Source organism: Branchiostoma floridae, chromosome 4 (assembly GCF_000003815.2).
Source record: "Branchiostoma floridae strain S238N-H82 chromosome 4, Bfl_VNyyK, whole genome shotgun sequence".
NCBI classification, from domain to species: Eukaryota; Metazoa; Chordata; class Leptocardii; order Amphioxiformes; family Branchiostomatidae; genus Branchiostoma; species Branchiostoma floridae.
Window position 1 is genome coordinate 3,842,542 of NC_049982.1, and position 21,970 is coordinate 3,864,511.

Here is a 21,970-nt window from a genome sequence, read left to right on the forward strand (position 1 = left end):
GCCGAGTTACAGATTAAAGCTACATGAATGTACATGTACATGTAATATGCACTTTACAAACGCCATACATCATTCTGTGCCACTTTCAAAGATCAATCTTGGCTGGACACCATCTAGCCAGGCAAAACAACATGCCTTTCCACGTAGGACATGCATTGGTTTATACATAAAACACACACATCTTGGTAAGAACGCTGGTTCTGGTCAGACCGGGTGCATTCCAAACCTGCATGCTGAGTCTGATGCTGACTGTGGCTCTTGCATTACTCGAGTGAGGCGAGAATTATTTACACACATCAGGAACAACACAAAACAGGTCCGCAGCCATGCACTCTGTCAGAATGAAACTGGGAAGGGGACGAATATTCATATTCGTAATGTCTCTGTTACATGTATACTAACAGCAATTTCAGCAATATGGACATGTCTCTGTTACAGGTAATTTCTCTGTGAGAGTAGACCAGTATCACCGAATGGGTGGTCATCTTAGCCAGACAAGGGGGCCAATATCCAATTGTAATGTCTGAGACTGTTATGTCAGGATGTCTTCATTTCTCTGTAAGAGTAGACCAGTATTGCAGAATTTGGGTGGTCTTCTAAAATGTATACATTGCCAACTGAATATCTTAACACAGTAGTAGCCGGTTAATTGCACACTGCATTTGCCAGTGTATTTCGTGCAATTGTCCAGGTGCTGCAACAGATTGTGAAGTTTTCCAGCTGGATTGCGTGGATTTGGGGACTCCATGCAATTAACAGAAGTGTGCGATAATCCGATGTGCTTCTACTATATGTTTTTTGCCCCTTTATTGAGATCTTCAATGATTCTTTTGAAATACCTTTTTTTTTGCACTCTGAGGTTTTACCACAGACTGACACTGACAGGCCATTAAAGGCAATACCCATTTACGTAAAACTTAAATAATTGCTCAACCAAATTCCCGCAACTTTGACAAAGATTCTCCCCAGGCAGTTTCACTATGACAGATGCACACCTCTACATTCTACCACAACAGTGTAGACAGTAGATAGAAATGTATAGACCCACACAAATGTACATGTATATAACATACATTACAAGTGAGCCTGTATAAATGGTCACTATGTATTTACCGTTGCCCCACACAGTCTGAGTGACTGTTTGCTGTATGTCAGACACAGCGGTAATGCCTGTCATGCCAACCGACTTGACAAAAGGCACTAGGAAACACAATACACAACATCAAACACACTGCAGGTTATGCCACGCCGATCCCGCCGCTCGATTCACACATTTCTTGCGCAAAATTGCATAGAAATCAAATTTGTACCAGGGTTGGACAAGTCCACTAGCCCGATTGTCCCAGGCAAGTGAAAATGCTTTTCGGGCAAGTGCATGTCCAACCCCATTTGCCCGATCGAGCAAGGTTTTTCCATGGGTGAGATTTTGATACACTTACAGTAACAGTCATGGTGTCAAGCATTGGTAAACACAGAAAAACAGTCAATGATAAAATAATTCCATTGTTGGAAGTGAAAATACACAGAAAAATGTCATTTGAATTCTGGGCAAGTGCAAAGTTGGTTTGGGCAAGTGGATTTTTTGTGTACTTGCCCGATAGGACAAGTGAAATGTTGAAAACTTGTCCAACTCTGTGTACATGTATGACTCAAAATTGCATGGGAACCATTTGGTAGTAGGAAGTTGACAAAACTACATTCTTGAATAAACAAAAGTATTTTTCATTTTTACCTTTTATGCAGTCATGCACAATCAGAAAAACAAATTTTAAGGACAAACCACTTTTAATAGATGTTCAACCAGAAAATACTAAAATGCTCCAAGATGTAATTTGTATGAGGGTTCTGAAAAGAATCAGGGGCTAAGCCTTGAAATCTGTGAACCGAGTAGAAGAATCTGTGTGGCCATGGCAAAAATTAGCTTAACCCCAACTTAGTTCAGCCTGCCATCATGCTTCAGTTAGCAAAATCAGGAAACAGCCAAAGCCCCCGTAAAAAGCATCTAATACTAAGTATAAAAAATGTAGCACTGCGACCATGCATCCCTGCAGATATAAAAATTATACAACAAATTCCAGTGCTTGAACAACCTTTCAAGTGGAAATAAATAAGACAGACAATGCCTCATTATGACTTTTGTACATTCCAAAAGAAATAGCCTGATACATTTGCACTCCTTTTCCCTTTCAATGAAATTTCCTAACTTATGCCACAGTCTTCACTTTCCTTTTCCTAATTATAAACAATGTATGTACAACAGGTCATAGTCAAAAGGCACTGTCTGTTCATTCAGTTTCCAATTCAAGTTTAAGGATTCCACAGTACAACACTGGACCCACTCAGTGCACAGGACAAGCAACAACTTATGAGGACAAGCACCAACTTATGAGAACAAGCACCACAGACTGCATACAGACAGACAATGCCAGACTGAGTGTAGAAAACACAATGAGGACTGGAGGGAATGAATTTACCATGCAACAACTCAATGCTGTAACAACTGCACACAGGGATAGTACACAGGATGAGAGGGAGCAAAAACTACTAAAACAATTTTCAGATTTCAGGACAACTTTCAGTTCACAACTTTGGACAGCGTTATAGCAAAAGATTTCACTCTAGGAACATCAGCATGCCTCATTTTGTCCATCTATTTTTAATTGTCTTCAATAATGGCAAAATATAAAATGTATTGAAGAAAACAGTCGTAAATAGCCAAGCTTCCAAACCACGAATATCAAGCAATCAGAAAACTTATATCACTGTCACTGCAAACATCTGCACAGTAGAGTATAATTTAAAGTGTTTGATCTAAAATACAAATTCAAGACTACATGTCGTTAACCCTTAGCTAGAAGTGCAACATGTATATAGCAAGGCATGAAACTTGGTCCATGTGCTAAACAAGGCAATAAAATGAGAATCATAGTGAACAATTCAATATACATGCAAGTGCACTCTTGTCAATGCATGTTGCTGAGGCTTTTTTTCACAAATATATTTTTGTTTTCTGTCAGTTGATTTCACAATAAAAGTTGAACGGAACTGAATTTTGGTTAACTTTTTGCCTGAAAGCTCAACATGATATTCTATATTAACCATGGCTGAACTCTAGCCAAAAACAAGATTCGTTGTTAAGCAAGTTGTACAAGAGAAAGGTATAAAAGCATACCAAACTATAGCTAGAGAGTGGAAATCCATTGAACAAAGGTGTGATAAGTTGACATGATAAGACTCCAAACAAAAGAAGACAAGAAAACTGCTAAGGACTGAAGGACATGCTGGTCATTCTCTGGCATTAGTGTAAGGATATTATATGGAAAACACCTAGCTAGAACACCCCTACAAATGAACAGTGGTACAGACAACACAGCACGCCACACAAGGACTGTACCATCAGGGGTGAGGATCGTGGGGGTGGAAATTTCACTGTCCTCGTCCCAGAACGGAATCTGGTCCCAGATGCTGGTACGTTCCAGGCCTATGGTACGGTACGGTGTTGCCATAGGGACAGAGGTTCCGTTTTGTGTTGCCACGGCAACGTGACATTCCGTTTTAAGTGTTGAATGGAAGGCATGCGGGGAAGACAGAGAAGAAACACACACAAAAATGGGTTAGGCCACACAGATTAGATTCTGTGATCACCACAACCAACTTTCACAACAAACAGCTTTCTCACTTTAGCCTGAAATCCAGCCTGTTTGTGCTTTGGTCTCTCCCCTAAGGTACGCTTCCTGCCAACACGTCTGGCGTTTGTTACCATTTTAACAATCGGCATTTCCGTATTCGCAGAGATTTTACGCGAGATTTCTGATTGGCTGGTTTAAGTGCTCCATTGAACAGGCGTTCTATTATCATCAACGACTCATCTTCTTCGAGACTATTGGAATGATCTGATAAATCAAACTCTTGCCATACTCAGTTGGCAAGAGCGCTATTCAAACATCCTTTCCGTTGAGAAAAGCCTCTAAGGTCTTTGTTTGCTCGTTTTAGTGAAGAAATTCCGTTATGTTGATCAATGCGGCGGCCATGTTGATGATAATGGAACGCCTGTTCGAATGAGCGCTTGAACGGTTCATAATTCAGCCAATCAGAAATCTCTCATAAAATCTCTGCAAATATGGAAATGCCGATCGTTCAGATGGTAACGAACACCAGACGCGTTGGCAGGAAGCGTACCTTCGAGGAGCAACTAAAGCACAACACCGCTGGATTCCAGGCTATTCTCACTTAAGTTGAAAGTTCATCTGTGTTGGTAGAAAGCATTATGGAACAAGTTGAACTGTAATCTTCAACACATTAAAACCTGGACTTACCCAAATTTTTGACTGAACAAATCAAATCCAAGGAATGAACAATCAACTGCTGCTGTGATGTCACATTACGCAGATAGGACATGTGACTAAGTGAGCAGTGGATCATAAGTTGCAGGAAGTGGAAGTTTACAGTCGAAAAATAGAAAGTCCAATTTTTTGGTCTGAAAATTAAAGTTCGACTTGTTCCTGAAAGCCTTCTCATTTTATTAGAACATTACAAACTGTAAGTTTCAAAATGTTCACAGCAACAGATGCTGGTGGTCAATGCTGGCAACTTTTGTTAATCGAACCTAGTCTCTGCCAGATCTTTCAATGAGACTATACTGTAGTGTTAAATGTATGAAGCCAAAGAAGATAGTTAGTGCTTCTGTCAATGTTACTAAAAATCATCAACCTAAGGTTTCTTGCTCCTAACGTTTGTGGGCAACAAGGTATAGTATTACGTAATGTAAAACAGAGGACTGAACCAAAACCATACATGACTGTATGACTTGACATGAAGCTTGAGAAGGACAACATAGAGGTAAGAAGCAACAGACGAGGCGCTGTGCAGTGAAATACTGCAGCACCAGAAGTAACTACTACATGACATACAAACAACACAAGCTAACAAGTCACAACAGAGTACCTACTGAAAGAAGAACAAACTGAGTGAATAACAACAAGGGAAAACTAGACGCAAAGTAAGTCACCAAGGATGGGCAGTTGGCCTAAGTAAGTAAGTAATAACGGAATATCAGTCACTGCAACATTCATCATTTATTAGTACTAGACAATATTCATGATTTAATAAAAACACTGCAGAAACAGAAAGAAACTAGAAACAAATAGATATCAAGAGTAGTTAATCTATAAAATGTAATAGAACATCATCAGCAAGAATACACCTTCATGTTTCAACAGTATGTTTTAATGCTTGCTTAACTATGTGTTTGACATCTGTCGGTGATACATGTACTAATAATTTTCATACTCAAATCTTCAGAATGCTTCAACTACACGTAAGACCTACGGTTTTCATCACCACTGGCTTCGACTATTCAGTGTAGATGTGCATGTAGATATAGTGACAGTTTAGTAAGATACATATGGAACATGACTTACCTATAAGACCCTCAAAGATATAGTGCCTCTCAATGCCGTCCTGTGTGGACCCTGCCGTGCTGATGAGGTGACCGTTCCTGTAGCGGAACCCTTTACTCAGGGTGCTCTTACTGTGCCAGGTGGTGGTCGGCGCTCTTCGGCTGGGAGACATTTGCTGGAAACACAATTACATGTATCATAAACAAACTCAGGGTGCTCTTACTGTGCCACATGGTGGTCGGCGCTCTTTGGCTGGGTGACATTTGCTGAAAACACAATTACATGTATCATAAACAAACTCAGGGTGCTCTTACTGTGCCACGTGGTGGTTGGCGCTCTCCGGCTGGGTGACATTTGCTGAAAACACAATTACATGTATCATAAACAAACTCAGGGTGCTCTTACTGTGCCACGTGGTGGTCGGCGCTCTTTGGCTGGGCGACACTTGCTGAAAACACAATTACATGTATCATAAACAAACTCAGGGTGCTCTTACTGTGCCACGTGGTGGTCGGCGCTCTCCGGCTGGGCGACATTTGCTGGAAATACAATTACATGTATCATAAACAAACTCAGGGTGCTCTTGCTGTGCCACGTGGCGGTCGGGGCTCTTCGGCTGGGCGACATTTGCTGAAAACACAATTACATGTATCATAGACAAACTCAGGGTGCTCTTACTGTGCCACGTGGTGGTCGGCGCTCTTCGGCTGGGAGACATTTGCTGGAAACACAATCACATGTATCATAAACAAACTCAGGGTGCTCTTACTGTGCCACATGGTGGTCGGCGCTCTCCGGCTGGGGGACATTTGCTGAAAACACAATTACATGTATCGTAAACAAACTCAGGGTGCTCTTACTGTGCCACGTGGTGGCCGGGGCTCTTCGGCTGGGAGACATTTGCTGGAAACACAATTACATGTATCATAAACAAACTCAGGGTGCTGTAATTACTGTGCCACGTGGTGGTCGGCGCTCTTCGGCTGGGAGACACTTGCTGAAAACACAATTACATGTATCGTAAACAAACTCAGGGTGATCTTACTGTGCCACGTGGTGGTCGGCGCTCTTCGGCTGGGAGACACTTGCTGAAAACACAATTACATGTATCGTAAACAAACTCAGGGTGATCTTACTGTGCCACGTGGTGGTCGGCGCTCTTCGGCTGGGTGACATTTGCTGAAAACACAATTACATGTATCGTAAACAAACTCAGGGTGCTCTTGCTGTGCCACATGGTGGTCGGGGCTCTTCGGCTGGGGGACATTTGCTGAAAACACAATTACATGTATCGTAAACAAACTCAGGGTGCTCTTGCTGTGCCACATGGTGGTCGGGGCTCTTCGGCTGGGGGACATTTGCTGAAAACACAACATCATGTTATCATGGAAGCTTATGTGTTGGTAGTAGTCATACCGGTAGTACAATGCTAAACATTCTTCCAATTTTTAACAATCACTGACGCCTTTAATCAATGTCTTATCTTGCAAACCCCGTTTGTCAGCCACAGATTTTATGGAAGACCAGAAAAAAACTCAATCTGTCACGTTTCAAATGATTGTTTTAAAGTACATTAATTTACAGCACAGACATTCTGGAAAACAATGAAAGAGGAAGAAGGATCAATTGTGGCAGATAGAAAGCATTGTTACTTTGTGAAGTAATAAAACAATCATCAATAGAGAAGATACAGGATGCCAAGGCTTAGGAACTGTGCTGCATTGAGAGCTTTGTTCAAACGTTACAAGGCAAGTTAGTATTGGCATTATATTTAAAGCCCTTTTTTCCCACTAAAATCTCCATTTCCTGAGCTGTACTCACCCCTCCTGTTCTCTCTATCTCGCTGTCTGACACGGCTGCCCGTATGGAGTGGTGGTTGATTCTCTGTGGCCACAGGTTCTCATTGCTGGCTGTGCTGTAGTCACTGTCATTAGCAAGAGTCTCTGAGCTGGAAAAATATCAATGTTTATGATAAACAAAACTCTTGAAAGCTTACATCCAGAAACAGCTTTTAAATAAAAACATGCAGCTTTCCTTTATTCAGCTTTAGGTAAAGAACTACTACATAAAGTAGTGGTAACTGAGACAAATGTACCATATTGCTACGAGGGGCATTCAATAAGTAATGTCCCTGACCCATTTTCCATAGCAGGAGATTAATGAAACTTGGCACAGTTATTAGTCTTTCTCTTCATAGGAACCACCCAGAGTTATGCATTTCTCCCATCATTTGATGTAGCTCTGGACACCGTTCTTGTAGGACATCCCAGGTTGGTCCTCCAACAGATGCCTCATCAATGGCAGAAGAGGGACGACCAGGTCTGGGAGCTGTTTCCACAGAATTCCGACCTTATTTGAATTCAGGATGCCAGCGTTTTACAAGGTCATATGATGGGGCATCATCACCATAAGTTTTTTTCATTTCATCAAAAGTCCCCTTTGGTGTGCGTCCTTTCAAATACAAAAACCGGATCACTGCGCGACACTCAACTTGCTCCATTTCACACCTGGTCCATTTCACACCTGACTCAGTTCAAACACCAGTAAATCAGTAACCACAATTAGTTCAGAGCTGTTTTTTACAACATAACCCATAGAAATATGACTCATTACACATGCAAAATTTCATCTAGATCAGACAACTGGAAGTGGGTCAGGGGCATTACTTTATTGAATGCCCCTTCGTAAAGAGCAGAAAAGTTTTCAGCTCTGGTTTATACATGTACATTACTTTTATATATTCATGATAATAATACGATGCATTTGAATGCACAAACTAAAATCTGTCTTTGAGGTAATTGAACTACTTTCAAAAACTTACAAGCTTACTTGATCATCAATATTATTTTTCCTCTTTACCCAGGTAGAAAAGTCAGAGTTAGAATGACATAAAACAAACTACCGAGCTTTGATGACTGAAAACCTCACCTGTTGCTAACAAGAGTGCTGGACTCTGACACGGTATCAGAGTCAACACTGTTGTTTTTGTTCATCTTTCTTCTCTGCTTGATGTACAGCAGATCCTCTGCTGACTTGATGTCTTCGTCAATACCCTCTGTTGGAAAAATAAAAAAAATAATCTCATAAAATTGAAATACAATTATTCAAATATGAATACTAGATTGAAGACTAGCTGCTGAAGTGCCACCTAAATTGGCTATAAGTAGCAGCAAGACGTAGACATCGAAACGTTGGAAGTAAGTACTCTTTGGTTGCGCCTTAAGAACCTTACTAAGACTAATTTGAAAGCTCTTGTGACAGGAATAGTGTAAGCAAATTCCACAAACATTAACAAATAAAGATGCTTTGATTATTGCCATAAAGGCAACAGACGGTCATCGAAATGTTAGAAATTCCACAGACATTAAGATGGTTTGATTACTGCTATGAAGAAGGTGACAAACGGTCATCGAAATGTTGGCTGTTGACGTTACTCCTTGATTGTGAATATGTTTATAAGCTTTGTTGTTCAATCAAACATCAATCTGATTACATCATTGATGGATTAAGATACTTTTTTATGCATTGAATTTGGCTTAATTTCAGTTTTTCAGGTCCATTTGCTTTTATCTTGAAGTACTTCTGTCTTGATATACTCTAAGTCTTGCAAGTATGATCCTGGTGTATCCATCCATAAAAGGAGTTGAGTAACCTTAAAGATGTGAACAAAAATACTTTAAAAACTAACTCAATCTGCTGGTGCAGGCAGGCAAGGGCCCCATAAAAGGTAGTGTGTATACTCCAGAGGTTAACAGCCCTGGCTCTGGAACTACAGGCTGTGAGTTCAATTCTGGCCATGTCACTTATCTGACATGCACACTACCAGTCTGAATGGGCTGAAGCCCTTAGGACAGGATGTTAAGCCATGGTCCACTGTTTAAGGTGATTATTGAAAAGAGGAATTTCCCCAGTACAATGAGCTGGCAAATACTGTACATAGTGCCTGTCTTCTCTGTAATGACCAGTGAAGAATAGCTGTTCAGTGAGCCAAACAGTATCTATATTTTCAATTTGCAAATTTCAAACAGAGATGACGGAAATGAGCAGGGTGGAACAAAATTTAAGCTGGAGACAGCCCTGCCCCAGACCCTCCTACAATAATCATACATGAACTGCTAGCCGCATGGCTTCACCACACAAAAAAATCCTGGTAGAAACCCTATAAGATGGCAAGCTCCACCCACCTGCCCCTTCGATGATGCTCTCCCTGTCAGACTCCTTGTCCTCACCAGATGTCGACCCATCAGGTTTCTCAACAACTTCAAAACCGTCACTCCCTGGAAGTTGTACACATTGCATTGGTACATCAGCATGATGAAAAGCTTAGTAATACATACAGTATATTAGCTATATGCACTTAAAGCTGCTCTACAAACCCAAATGCATATCAACCTCATTTGCTAATCTCATCAATTGCAAAATACATAATTATCAACCTCAAAAATATTATCAACCTCACTTGCTAACAATCAACTGCAAGTGGAAAACATCAACATGACATTTAAAATTGTATATTTCAAGAGCTGGAATGAAGGTCGCTGACTATATCCTGACTCTCATGAAACACATTCTAACTGAATTCGAGATTTAAAAAAAAATGTCAGTATCCCAGATGACCAGGACACAATCTCGAAGAACTGACTCAAATTATCCTAAATCCAAGTAGCAAATCAGGACAAACACTATAGATTTTAAAATGTTAGTAAACTCAGTTTCAATACCGGGGTAAACTATGTCTGTTTAGTGTAACATATCTAATTGCTAAATTTTAAAAATACATCTTAGTGTAAAATGATATTTTGATTGCATCAACATTAATGCATTTCTACAGGTCAAATACCAGCTTATGATCATAACAATACAGCAATGTCAGTGATGTGCAAAAAAGACTTGCACATAACATAAGGAAGTGGATAGACATGGAAGCTAATACAGATCACTTTCCATTCCCTTACGAGTAAGCAATGTATGTCCCAATGACATGATGAACAACATGAGGTGCACGTACACAGAGAGCAAATCTTCATATACACCATCTGTAGAAACTTATATCTACTGGTTATTGTAAGACTGGATTACCTATAATTACTTTCCCTTTCTCTCCATAGAACCAATCTCATAGCAACCGAGTGACAACTGACTACAGTAGGGGTGGTTACCGCACTGGTACAACATACTGGTACAAAACCTTTTTGCATTTTGCGACTTGCAGTCGCAAAATGCCTTCTGGCCAGTGTAGTCGCCGTTGTGATGTTGTGATGTTGTGATGTTGAGATGAACGAACCTGTTCAATCCATGCCAAACATTTGTATACCTGTTAAAACAGGCATTTCTTCAACATGTTCGCACTAGCGCAGTGGTAAAGTTTACGCATTCTAAACCAATGCACCCGGCTCGAATCCGGGGAGGTAGATTTTTTTCAACTTTTTTTTTCTTTTTTACATCCATTAAAATACTAATTTTTACATCCATTTGGCCACACCAATTTATTTCTTTGGTTAACGGATTCGCCGCTTCGTTTTTTTGGCGAATAGAAATGAAAATAAAAAAAAAAAAACTTAAAAATGCCCCGCAACAGAGCTCACTCAAAAACAGGCAATGTCTAGTGAAATTTGCTGCAGTTCACGCAAATTTTAACAGGTGGCGTCTAGATCTGCTGCAGTTCAGGCACATATGTGAATCTCTCCATGCGCCAATATCAGGTTTAGTTACTCTGTTCTATTTATATGACATTCTAATAACTAGAAAAAAACGTTCACAAACGGAAACATTGGCAAAATGCCAGCTTTTTTAAAAGCACTTGTTTGTGTTGGACCGGTAAAAAAAACGGACCTGAAAAGAATCAGTGGAACGGATCTTTGACCGATTAGGAAATGAACAGATCATTTTAGCAGACAGTCATAAGTTTTGGCCTTTTAGGGCTTATCGGTCAGAGATAAAACAACGAATTAGGGTAGTAGTCATTTCTACCAAGTCTCTAAGGTCAAACTTAGCATTTGTTTACATGAAGGTAGGATTTTAAAATGCCAGTGGGATTTGAATACTCCACCAGATTCATTTCTGGTGAAAAGGACCATTGAGTATCGCTGATTTAAAACTTTTCTCAATTAGGTCCAGGTTCAGATCTGGTCCTGCATTTGATCCCCTGGGCCCGAACATGAACAGAGTTTTCTGTACCAGTACTCACCCCTACTGACTACTATAGACTGATTTCCGATTGGAATTCATGCTATGCACAACAGCAAAAATTTCAGCACCTTGGACATACTTCAATGAGTTAAATTAGTTATGGAAAATGCAGCAGCACTTTCTTTTCCATTGTTACCTTTATCATCCAATGGCTTATTGATAAATCTACAAAGATCCCAACTTAGTATGAATTCACCGTTGATATTCACATTACAAAAAAAACTACTGCTACCAGCATGGCAATCAATGTAATACTGTCCAGCGACAACTACATGCTACTCCACTCACCTTTGATTACTACATACAATCATCACATATCAGTGTGCATGTTTCCCATCTAGAGGCTGGTTGTTCCCATTACAACATTGTCATTATAAAAAATTACACAGTCAGCCGACATCAATCAAGCAATTTGATATATTGAAATTATGAGACGAGATTCATTTTTGAACCTGACTGGGTTTGGGGGAGGTGTAGCAAGTAACTTGAATGATAAATCCTCAATGTAAACATCTCTGATTATGCATGCATTTATATACATGTACTCTATACCTCAGATGAGTGAAATCAGAATACAAATAAAAGTTTTCTTTCCGTGCAATTGACTGCAGTCACACTTGGATTCAGTACTGATAACGATGAGACATTTTTGTACTTATGCAACTAAATATGTTTCCATTTTCTGAGATGATGATAAAGTCTTTTGAAACCTTGTATGATACCCAACCCAAAATCTTTTGAAATCTTGTACATGTATTTGAGACCCAAACCAAAATTTCATCTTTTCTCAAACACTTGTTCCTGTCTACTTCTCCACCACTTACCTGGTTTGTACCGGTAGGTGGCGGTCCAGATAGGGTTTCGCTGAGCACGGGAGGAGGCTCCCCAATATATGGTCGTTTCCCGGTCTGACTCGGTTCTCCCCTTAGGCACACCTTTCATAATACTACTGACGGCCGAGGCAGCCGTCTTAGGTATCCACATGCTGCCCCTCAAGACTGATTCAGGGAGCCAATGGTCAAGAGTTGGCAGGGAAATGCTCGGTAATGGAATGAAGGTGGGGGATTCTAAACCTATATTCAGGTGCCAGTGAGAAAAGAAAATTGAACAGTGTAGGGAATTTAATTTTGGCTCATTTTTGTGAAAAAGCATAACAGTGGTTATATTAAATTAAATTAAATTAAATTCTATTTTCAAAAATTTCCAATGAATTCAGGACGTAAAAATCAAGAACTGAGACCTGAAAGTACATCAGTCTCTTTTCTGATATTTTCTCCCTTTAAACATACATTTCACCAATCATAGTGACTGACTGGAGAATAAGCTTATTTCCTTAGGCCACACCAATTTAATTTCTTGGTTCACGGATTTTTTCATAAAAAATATGGAGCAAGAGGGCGAAATAAAAATAAAAATAAAAATTGTAAAATGGTTGGGGTAAAGGTAACGGCTAATCCAAAACATAAAGAAAAAAAGTTTTCAGCTTGAAAAAAGTACAAAAACACTATTTTTGTACAGTAACAGCACCTGTACCCACACTTTAAGGAGCTTATAATATAAAGGCCAATTTGCTACACCAGAAAGTTGGTGAATGGTTTCATTAATGGTGAAAATTTGCTGAGTGGTAATTTTTATTTTTATTTTTTTTTCCCAAAAAATAGGAGCGAGCGAATCCGTGAACCAAGAAATTAAATTGGTGTGGCCTTAGACAGCCAAATCACAGCAAAACAGCAATTTTGGGAACCTCCACCAAAAACCTTGAAACATCCCGTGACTGAACAGAATTGGCATTGTGTGATTGGGTGAAAGATGATTAAAGACAGAACGGACCAATTGGAGTGTTGAAGTATAGAAAGATTGGCTCCTAGGCTGACATGCTGCTATTTGCATGTTTGCCTTCTTTGACAAGACCTATGACTTTTCATAAGCCAAGCCAAATATCACTGTATCATGTTGCAACGAGAGATTTTTTGTTGTAATGCGCTTAAGGGTTGCAGCTGCCGCAAACGTTTGTGAAGTAGACACGATCTTTGGAATGTACCATTTTTGGGGCGATAAATCCTTGCGACTGCCTCTAGTTCTCAAAAGAAGAAAATGTTTGGAAGTACAAACCTTTGTCATAGTTGGACCGTGCCAAAAACTGGCAGTCAGCTTTGGCAGGCTTTGCGCTTAACAGTTTTCCAGGCATGGCAGGGAATGATTAGTAGTATAAGCCTAACGGAACTTCACCAACTTACCTGATGCCAACCACCAAAGAAACCCAGCAATGTATATGTAGCTCCAGCTTAAAGTGAGGGTTAGTGATGACCTTACAAGCGATATTATACACACAGCCTCACCATATGAAAAATAAGCTGTTCTCTGCTAGATCTAGATCAACCCAGCTACCCATGCATTTAGGTGCTGCACAAAGTTAACATGTGGCTTAGAGATGGACTATTTATATGTCTTTCAAGATCAGGAGTCAGTACATGTATCTCAAATATGTGATACAAAGCCCACATATTTGAAATTGACAAATCGTGACCCTGAATGGATCAAACTTCAACATAGTCCAATGGCATCTGAAAATTAAGGTATCAGGATAGATGCTCCCTTATACCCCGATATGATATTATGCAGTTTTCTATAGCTACAGTGTCCCACACTCACAGTAATTGCCTGTCCAAAGCTGCCAAGCCTTTTTCAGAAACATTCTTTTTCCTGTTCAAGAAAAGAAGGTTACCGGTTGTGAGTGACTTGGAGACAGACTGTCTTATTGATCTCCTTTTCTTGGTGAAAACAATGCTAGAACTACACTATATTGTATGCCGAACATCCACCCATTGTTAGAACATAGAAAACCATGTTATGTGCTGACTTGGCAACAGGACAGACAATGACCAGTGATTACAAGTGTAGGCGCTTGCTGCACAAGACAGCCCATAGAATCCGTCCACCACACAGGCACCGATTAGGGATGCGCAGGCCACCCCACAGGTCCTCTCACCTTCCTTCCCAGAATTCCCCTCCATGCCTTTGATTTCATCTTTACGTTTTTCTTTGTTCTTGCGTGATTGCTCGTACGCAGCACGCCATTCTAGCCCGTAGAATTGGAGCAAGGGTGGGAAAGAGAGGAGAGAGAAAGAGCATGAGATAGAAGGGACTCAACATGCTGAATGGCACACACAATCCGGTGATGTCTGTATGTAGCCGCCTACACAATGATACAGATCATGATTTCAGATCATCTGTTCTCAATGCATTGTCATGCAGTATAGAAGCAATTTTAGAAGCAATTTTGCATTGAGCAAAGTCAAATTGGTAAAAAGACATGAAAAGTACTTTTGTGTTAAGTTTTTGTATTCTGCATGAAATTTCATAAATGAATTTGCTTCAAAGATGTTTTTATGTGGTACTTTGAACGATCTACCAAGCTTTTTTCTAACTTACTATTATCAAGCATTTATCACTGCTGGAGAAAAGTACAAAATGCAGAATTTTGAAATTGTTTTCGTAGAATTTTGATATTGTTTTCCTTACACACAGACATCGCCGTTGTGGGGAGTTATGCACATATGGTTAACACATGGTTATATGCTGTCAGACATGTGAGGATGCAGGCTACACACTACAGGGACAACAGAATGGTTAGCTGTCACGTGGGTATGGAATGTCAGAGTGGAAGAGAATGGTAGGGTGCCCAGCTGACAGTGCAATTATAAACAATAATCATTATTAGACATTACAACAGAGGATTTCCACAAACAGCACAATACATTATACAAAACCTGGTCACAAAGCCAAACAACTCAATTGCAATGAAACAAAACAACACAAGATATGAATGTTTGTGCGGAAAAAAAAAAAAAAATTTACCACCCCATGCAAACGACTGTTACTACTATCACCTTACAGATCAGAGACCTCTCTCTTTAAACATTTTCTCAATCGGGTTAACATGCAGTTTCCACAACCAAGGCAAGAATAAGGAAACTACTGCATGGTTAGAGTAAATTAGTTAACATTCAGCAAATGAAGTAAGCATTAAGTAATGGGGAGGGGAAGACCACCAAGAAGCATATCTTGTATAAAGAAAGTTTAACGTGTGTCTGAATTCACTACAGTGTATACTGATTTTTTTTTTTTTTTACTATCTACTGTCTACATTTAGCTGAGTTGACAACCAGCACCCAAGCAATACCACCACTACGGACTACCATGCTACTAACACCTCTAACTCTACCACAGTACCGCTCTACCACCACCAGTTACTCCGCCTGTGGAGCAAACTACCATGAACACCCCCACCTTTGTGTCAAGTGGCCTGTTCCACAATGATAGGCATTGCCGGAGTGGGACAGGCCCATTTCAAAAGTAGGGATGTTCAAGGTAGATATTTGAAAGGAAAACAGCAAGAAGTACCATGCAATAGCAGTGCAAGTTCTAAAACTACAAGTCACCAATGTTACACCACCAGACTTGTCTGTTATAACTTGTAGGTGAATTTGGTTCATAGAACTTGACATCCATGCACAAAATTTTGCTAAGACAAGCAAAAGACAAAGTTTCAAATTGTTCTCTTCTAAGGTCTACTTGAGTCATGTTGGCGTAAAAAAAATTTCCAGACATAACGTGAAAAGATGTAGGTTTAAAAAGTAACATGCTTTTAAGAGTAAGACAAGAACACTATATCACTGGAAAAAAAACTAAAAAGAAACTTCGTCTTTTGATCTTACATCATTTTTCTGGGCATATAACTGTATAGTCATTTACTGTAAGTTTTGATGCACTGTAAAATATGTTTCAAAAACCATTTGATTTTGGAATCAACTTCATATAACACTTTTCCTCAAATCGCAGGAAAAATATGTGAAAGGTATGATTTTAATTGCGGACTACAAGAAAACATTTTCGATTGTCATCTGCCAACAACATCTTTTGGAAAAGGGGTAGGACAAGTACACTAGCCCTATTGTCCAGGGCAAGTGAAAGCGCTGATCGGGCAAGTGCATGACCTTTCTTAAGTAAGATTTTTCCATTAAGTCTGATTTTGATACTACGTCTTGTTACTTTTTCAGTTATGACATCAAGCAATGGTCAACATAGAAAAATAGAGGCAATAATAAGAATTCCATTGCTGGAAGTGAAAATGCATACAAAAGTGACATTTGAATTTGGAGCAAGTGAAAAATTGGTTTGGGCAAGTAAATCTTCTGCTTGCCCGATAGGACAAGTGCATTTTAGAAAACTTGTCCAACCGTGCCATTGTTTTGATAACCTGGCTGAGGTGTACTACAATGTATATGCCCAGAAAACGGATCCTTGCCAGCGTACTTCCACCAGACGACACGCCTGTCTCACCTAGAGCTGCCACCATGTTCTCTTCATCCAGGCTCCTGGTGTCGTAGTTCTTCCTCCTCCGGCTGCCCTTGTCCTCGTCTTTATCAAAGTCTTCCTTCCTTTTGGGCAACTGGGGAACCTCCTGAAGACGGTTTAAACTTTTTATTTAACATCTGGAAACTTACAGTAACTATGTCCTTTTTTTATTTGAAGGACTAAAATAGACAATTTGTCATCCAAACAATTACCTAAGCTTGTCTTTGTCTTTATCAAAGTCTTCCTTCCTTTTGGGCAACAGTGAAACCTCCTGAAGACAATTCCTAGTATGTTTTTTCAACATCTGGACAGTTTAAGTAAACATGCCATTGTTTATTTGAGGGTACGTATAATGGTAAGGAGGTAAAGGTAGTTCCATAGCCTTTTAAGGCCATTGGGGCAATGGGCTGTTATCAACTGTGTCTAGGGTATGGCACTGGAAGGTGGAGCTTAACCCTCTCCTTCCATTCCTTCTATCTCCCAAACCTTAGTCAAGTACCAATTTTTACACCTTGGTGGAGTGCGTAAAGTCATGTTAAGTGGCTTTCCCAAGGGTAAATAATCAGTAGCACGACAGGATTCAAACACAGGACATTTTGGTTCCAAGCCAAATACCTTGCAGTTACCACACATGACCCCACTACAACTTATAGCTATTTGAAGGACTTTATGTATAGTTTGCAATTCACAAACAGTTTTCTCCTAAACAGTTAACAATCACTACTGACATCAGCTAGATTACCTTGGTGTAGTAGTGTGTATGTGCAATCTGACATTACCTTGGTGTAGTAGTGTGTATGTGCAATCTGACATTACCTTGGTGTAGTAGTGTGTATGTGCAATCTGACATTACCTTGGTGTAGTAGTGTGTATGTGCAATCTGACATTACCTTGGTGTAGTAGTGTGTATGTGCAATCTGACATTACCTTGGTGTAGTAGTGTGTATGTGCAATCTGACATTACCTTGATGTAGTAGTGTGTACATGTATGTGTAATCTGACATTACCTTGGTGTAGTAGTGTGTATGTGCGATCTGACATTACCTAGATGTAGTAGTGTGTATGTGCAATCTGACATTACCTTGATGTAGTAGTGTGTATGTGCAATCTGACATTACCTTGATGTAGTAGTGTGTATGTGCAATCTGACATTACCTTGATGTAGTAGTGTGTATGTGCAATCTGACATTACCTTGATGTAGTAGTGTGTATGTGCAATCTGACATTACCTTGGTGTAGTAGTGGGTATGTGCGATCTGACATTACCTTGGTGTAGTAGTGTGTATGAGCAATCTGACATTACCTAGATGTAGTAGTGTGTATGTGCAATCTGACATTACCTAGATGTAGTAGTGTGTATGTGCAATCTGACATTACCTTGGTGTAGTAGTGTGTATGAGCAATCTGACATTACCCTGGTGTAGTAGTGTGTATGTGTAATCTGACATTACCTTGGTGTAGAAGTGGGTATGTGCAATCTGACATTACCTTAGTGTGGTAGTGTGTATGTGCAATCTGACATTACCTTGGTGTAGTAGTGTGTATGTGCAATCTGACATTACCTTAGTGTGGTAGTGTGTATGAGCAATATGACATTACCTTGGTGTAGTAGTGTGTATGTGCGATCTAACATTACCTAGATGTAGTAGTGGGTATGTGCAATCTGACATTACCTTGGTGTAGTAGTGTGTATGAGCAATCTGACATTACCTTGGTGTAGTAGTGTGTATGTGCAATCTCCAACACCCCAAAGGCACTGGCGACTCCTCCGGGTACGTGGTTATCGTGGGAACTCTCCAGGCCCACCACACAAGCCTTCAGCACGGCTAACATGCCCTTGTACACCGCACGGCTCACTTTCTGTGGGACAAACGCAACAATTCTTATGTTAATTGTTATCTACAGTTGTACTACTTTTGCTAAGGCCATTTGATTTGACTATATGCAATATGACATCAGCATGTACATCAATTTTCAGCCAATTCCAAGAAAAAAAGTTTTGAATCACACTTAAAATCGTACAAAGCAGCTGCGAAATGAGATGAGGATTAGAAAAAAAAATGGACAACAGAATATACAATTTGTATAATGTCAATCCCAAGGCAGAAAAAAAAAGATGTGAAAGAATGAAAATAAAAATCTGCTGTTTGGCACCCATTTTCTGTGTGTCATGTCAAAGTTCAACCTTCCTGACCACTTTTATTCCATAATGAAGGCAACTTTTTTGGACCAAACTGTTTCTGGGTTTCCCAGAGGACATCATCGATATAACCAAATCACCAAGGCCTAAAAAGAAAAAAAATCATCATGCATTTTATACTTAATTAAAACTAACTGAAAAGTGCTCCCTCCATTCATACAAGTTTAACATGTTTTCTCACCACGTCCTCGATGTGATCGCTGTATCTGCCCTCCTTGCTGTTCTCCTCGTCCCTGACTGCGTTCTCCAGAAGCCGGTTGATGACGAACATGCGGAGAGACTCCTGCTCCATCAGTCTCTTCAGCTTCTTCAGCTGCAACCAGCCAACACCCTGGCCTTCCAGAACACTGCTCACAACATCCTTCAGGAACTGTTGGTTCTCACTGGAAAAATAAACAAACAAACAAATAAACAACCAGCCAACACCCTGGTCCTCCAGAACACTGCTCACTACGTCCTTCAGGAACTGTTGGTTCTCACTGGAAAAATAAACAAACAAACAAATAAACAAATAAACAACCAGCCGGCACCCTGGCCTTCCAGAACACTGCTCACTACATCCTTCAGGAACTGTTGGTTCTCACTGGAAAAATAAACAAATAAATAAATAAACAAACAACCAGTCAACACCCTGGCCTTCCAGGACACTGCTCACAACATCCTTCAGGAACTGTTGGTTCTCACTGGAAAAATAAACAAACAAACAAATAAACAACCAGCCAACACCCTGGTCCTCCAGAACACTGCTCACTACGTCCTTCAGGAACTGTTGGTTCTCACTGGAAAAATAAACAAACAAACAAATAAACAAATAAACAACCAGCCGGCACCCTGGCCTTCCAGAACACTGCTCACTACGTCCTTCAGGAACTGTTGGTTCTCACTGGAAAAAATAATCAGATAAACAAACAAATAAACAACCAGCCGACACCCTGGCCTTCCAGAACACTGCTCACAACGTCCTTCAGGAACTGTTGGTTCTCACTGGAAAAATAAACACACAAATAATTAAGTAAACAAATAAACAACCAGCCGACACCCTGGCCTTCCAGAACACTGCTCACTACATCCTTCAGGAACTGTTGGTTCTCACTGGAAAAATAAACAAACAAATAAATAAACAAATAAACAACCAGCCGACACCCTGGCCTTCCAGAACACTGCTCACTACGTCCTTCAGGAACTGTTGGTTCTCACTGGAAAAATAAACAAACAAATAAATAAACAACCAACCAGCCAACACCCTGGCCCTCCAGAAAACTGCTCACTACGTCCTTCAGGAAATGTTGGTACTCACTGGAAAAATAAACAAACAAATAAACAAATAAGCACTCGAGCACGACTACATCCTTCAGGCCATCTCTTAGTAGATTCTATGGTGGCATAAAAGGAGTGTAGCTGCCCCAGGAGTATCCATTTGCCACCAAAGGATCTGCAGCTGAGTGCACTGGTCCAAGGCACGGGAGGGGAGATCTTGAAATTTCATTACCATGTTTTTGGTCCTCCCCATGTCCACTTAACTCCAACATGAAAATTGGCTGGGGTGATCATTTTGTAACCTTGCCAAGCCAGAATCTTGAACAAACTGGGCAAACTGCACCAGTTCACTGCAGGAGCTTTCCAGAGATCGATGAAAGGGTGCTTGTAAAGACTGCATAACAATGCATGAAGCCAACGTATCGACAGTATCAGCTGTACTCAGATAACACTTTATGACACTCAGGACAAGCAAACTGAAAACGAGGTGTAAGCATGTACCTGCTGTTGATCCTGGAGGAGTCCGGAGGAGACTGGGGACTTTTGTACCATTAGTCCACAAAACCCTGCTTATAAGTTTGTCTTTATGATACCTAGGACAAGCACACAGAAAAGAAGGTGTGACCATGTACCTGCTGTTGATCCTGGAGGAGTCTGGAGGGGACTGGGGGCTGCCCTTGGAGGGGGGAGGGGGTCTCCTGAGGGAGGACTGACTGCTGCTGTGCCTGATCAGGGACTTGTCTGCCAACGCTTTTCTGCTGCTGGGGGCTGGAGGAGAACAAAAACAAATCTTGTCGGTGAATCAATACAACAAAGTTTTCTTTTGTACACAACCTTAAAAGAATATTTCAAGTCACTCTGACAACAAAGTAACATTGATATCAAAATCAAGTTTCCTAATGAAAAAAACAGTATTGACAGAAACAGTAGAAGCCAGTTAATTGCACACTTGATAATCACACAATTCTGTTAATTGCACAAAATCCACAAATCCCATGGTGGTGCGGTTCAGTTTAATAACTACGCTTTGTTGCACCATTCTGATAACTGCATGAAATATACTGGTTAATAGGGTGTGCAATTAAGCGGCTTCCACTGTATCACTGTAGACTGCCCGCTATCCTTGGAATAACATATGAATGTGCCCAATAAGGCTGGTTGTTTGTCTGTTGGACTCTAGAACTCTAGTTTAACAAATTCCTATTGTGAACTTCGTCAATTGTGAAAAATAAATCCAAACTCAAATGATGAAAATGAGTCACTATCTATGCCGATAGGATCAGGGCAAACAAATAGCATCATGCTTTACTTTGGATGTGCGCATCTTCTAGCGATTCACAGTGGAACCACTGCACAAAATACTCCCCAAACAAGGTCTAATAGATGACAGAGGTATAATACTAGGTATGCCACTAAGAGAATCAAATAGAAGGCAAACAGCACAGCAGTACGGAAATCAGCACCACAGACAGCACTGTGCAGACAAACAACCTGCCATACTGTGCCACATTGATATGTCAATCCAAGGATAAAAGGCAATCTACAGTGATATTCTGTCAATATTGAT

The 21,970-nt window shown here is 40.3% G+C and overlaps 1 protein-coding gene across 7 annotated transcripts in view; it reads right to left on the minus strand.

The window, feature by feature from the left end:
- Positions 1-21,970, minus strand: part of LOC118413209 (MAP kinase-activating death domain protein-like) — a 69,877-nt gene that overhangs the window by 20,055 nt on the left and 27,852 nt on the right. For 3 of the 7 annotated variants that reach the window (XM_035816426.1, XM_035816427.1, XM_035816428.1), the window contains exons 18-29: positions 21,036-21,171; positions 19,328-19,529; positions 18,657-18,806; positions 16,932-17,052; positions 14,241-14,291; positions 12,413-12,661; positions 9,584-9,676; positions 8,328-8,454; positions 7,221-7,347; positions 5,421-5,574; positions 3,395-3,481; positions 1,114-1,200 (exon numbers count right to left, since the gene is read on the minus strand). In XM_035816426.1, the coding sequence (XP_035672319.1) occupies positions 1,114-1,200; positions 3,395-3,481; positions 5,421-5,574; positions 7,221-7,347; positions 8,328-8,454; positions 9,584-9,676; positions 12,413-12,661; positions 14,241-14,291; positions 16,932-17,052; positions 18,657-18,806; positions 19,328-19,529; positions 21,036-21,171 (1,584 nt within the window). The remainder of the gene's footprint in view (positions 1-1,113; positions 1,201-3,394; positions 3,482-5,420; positions 5,575-7,220; positions 7,348-8,327; positions 8,455-9,583; positions 9,677-12,412; positions 12,662-14,240; positions 14,292-16,931; positions 17,053-18,656; positions 18,807-19,327; positions 19,530-21,035; positions 21,172-21,970) is intronic. The other 4 variants (XM_035816429.1, XM_035816430.1, XM_035816432.1 and 1 more) reach the window with 2 other exon arrangements.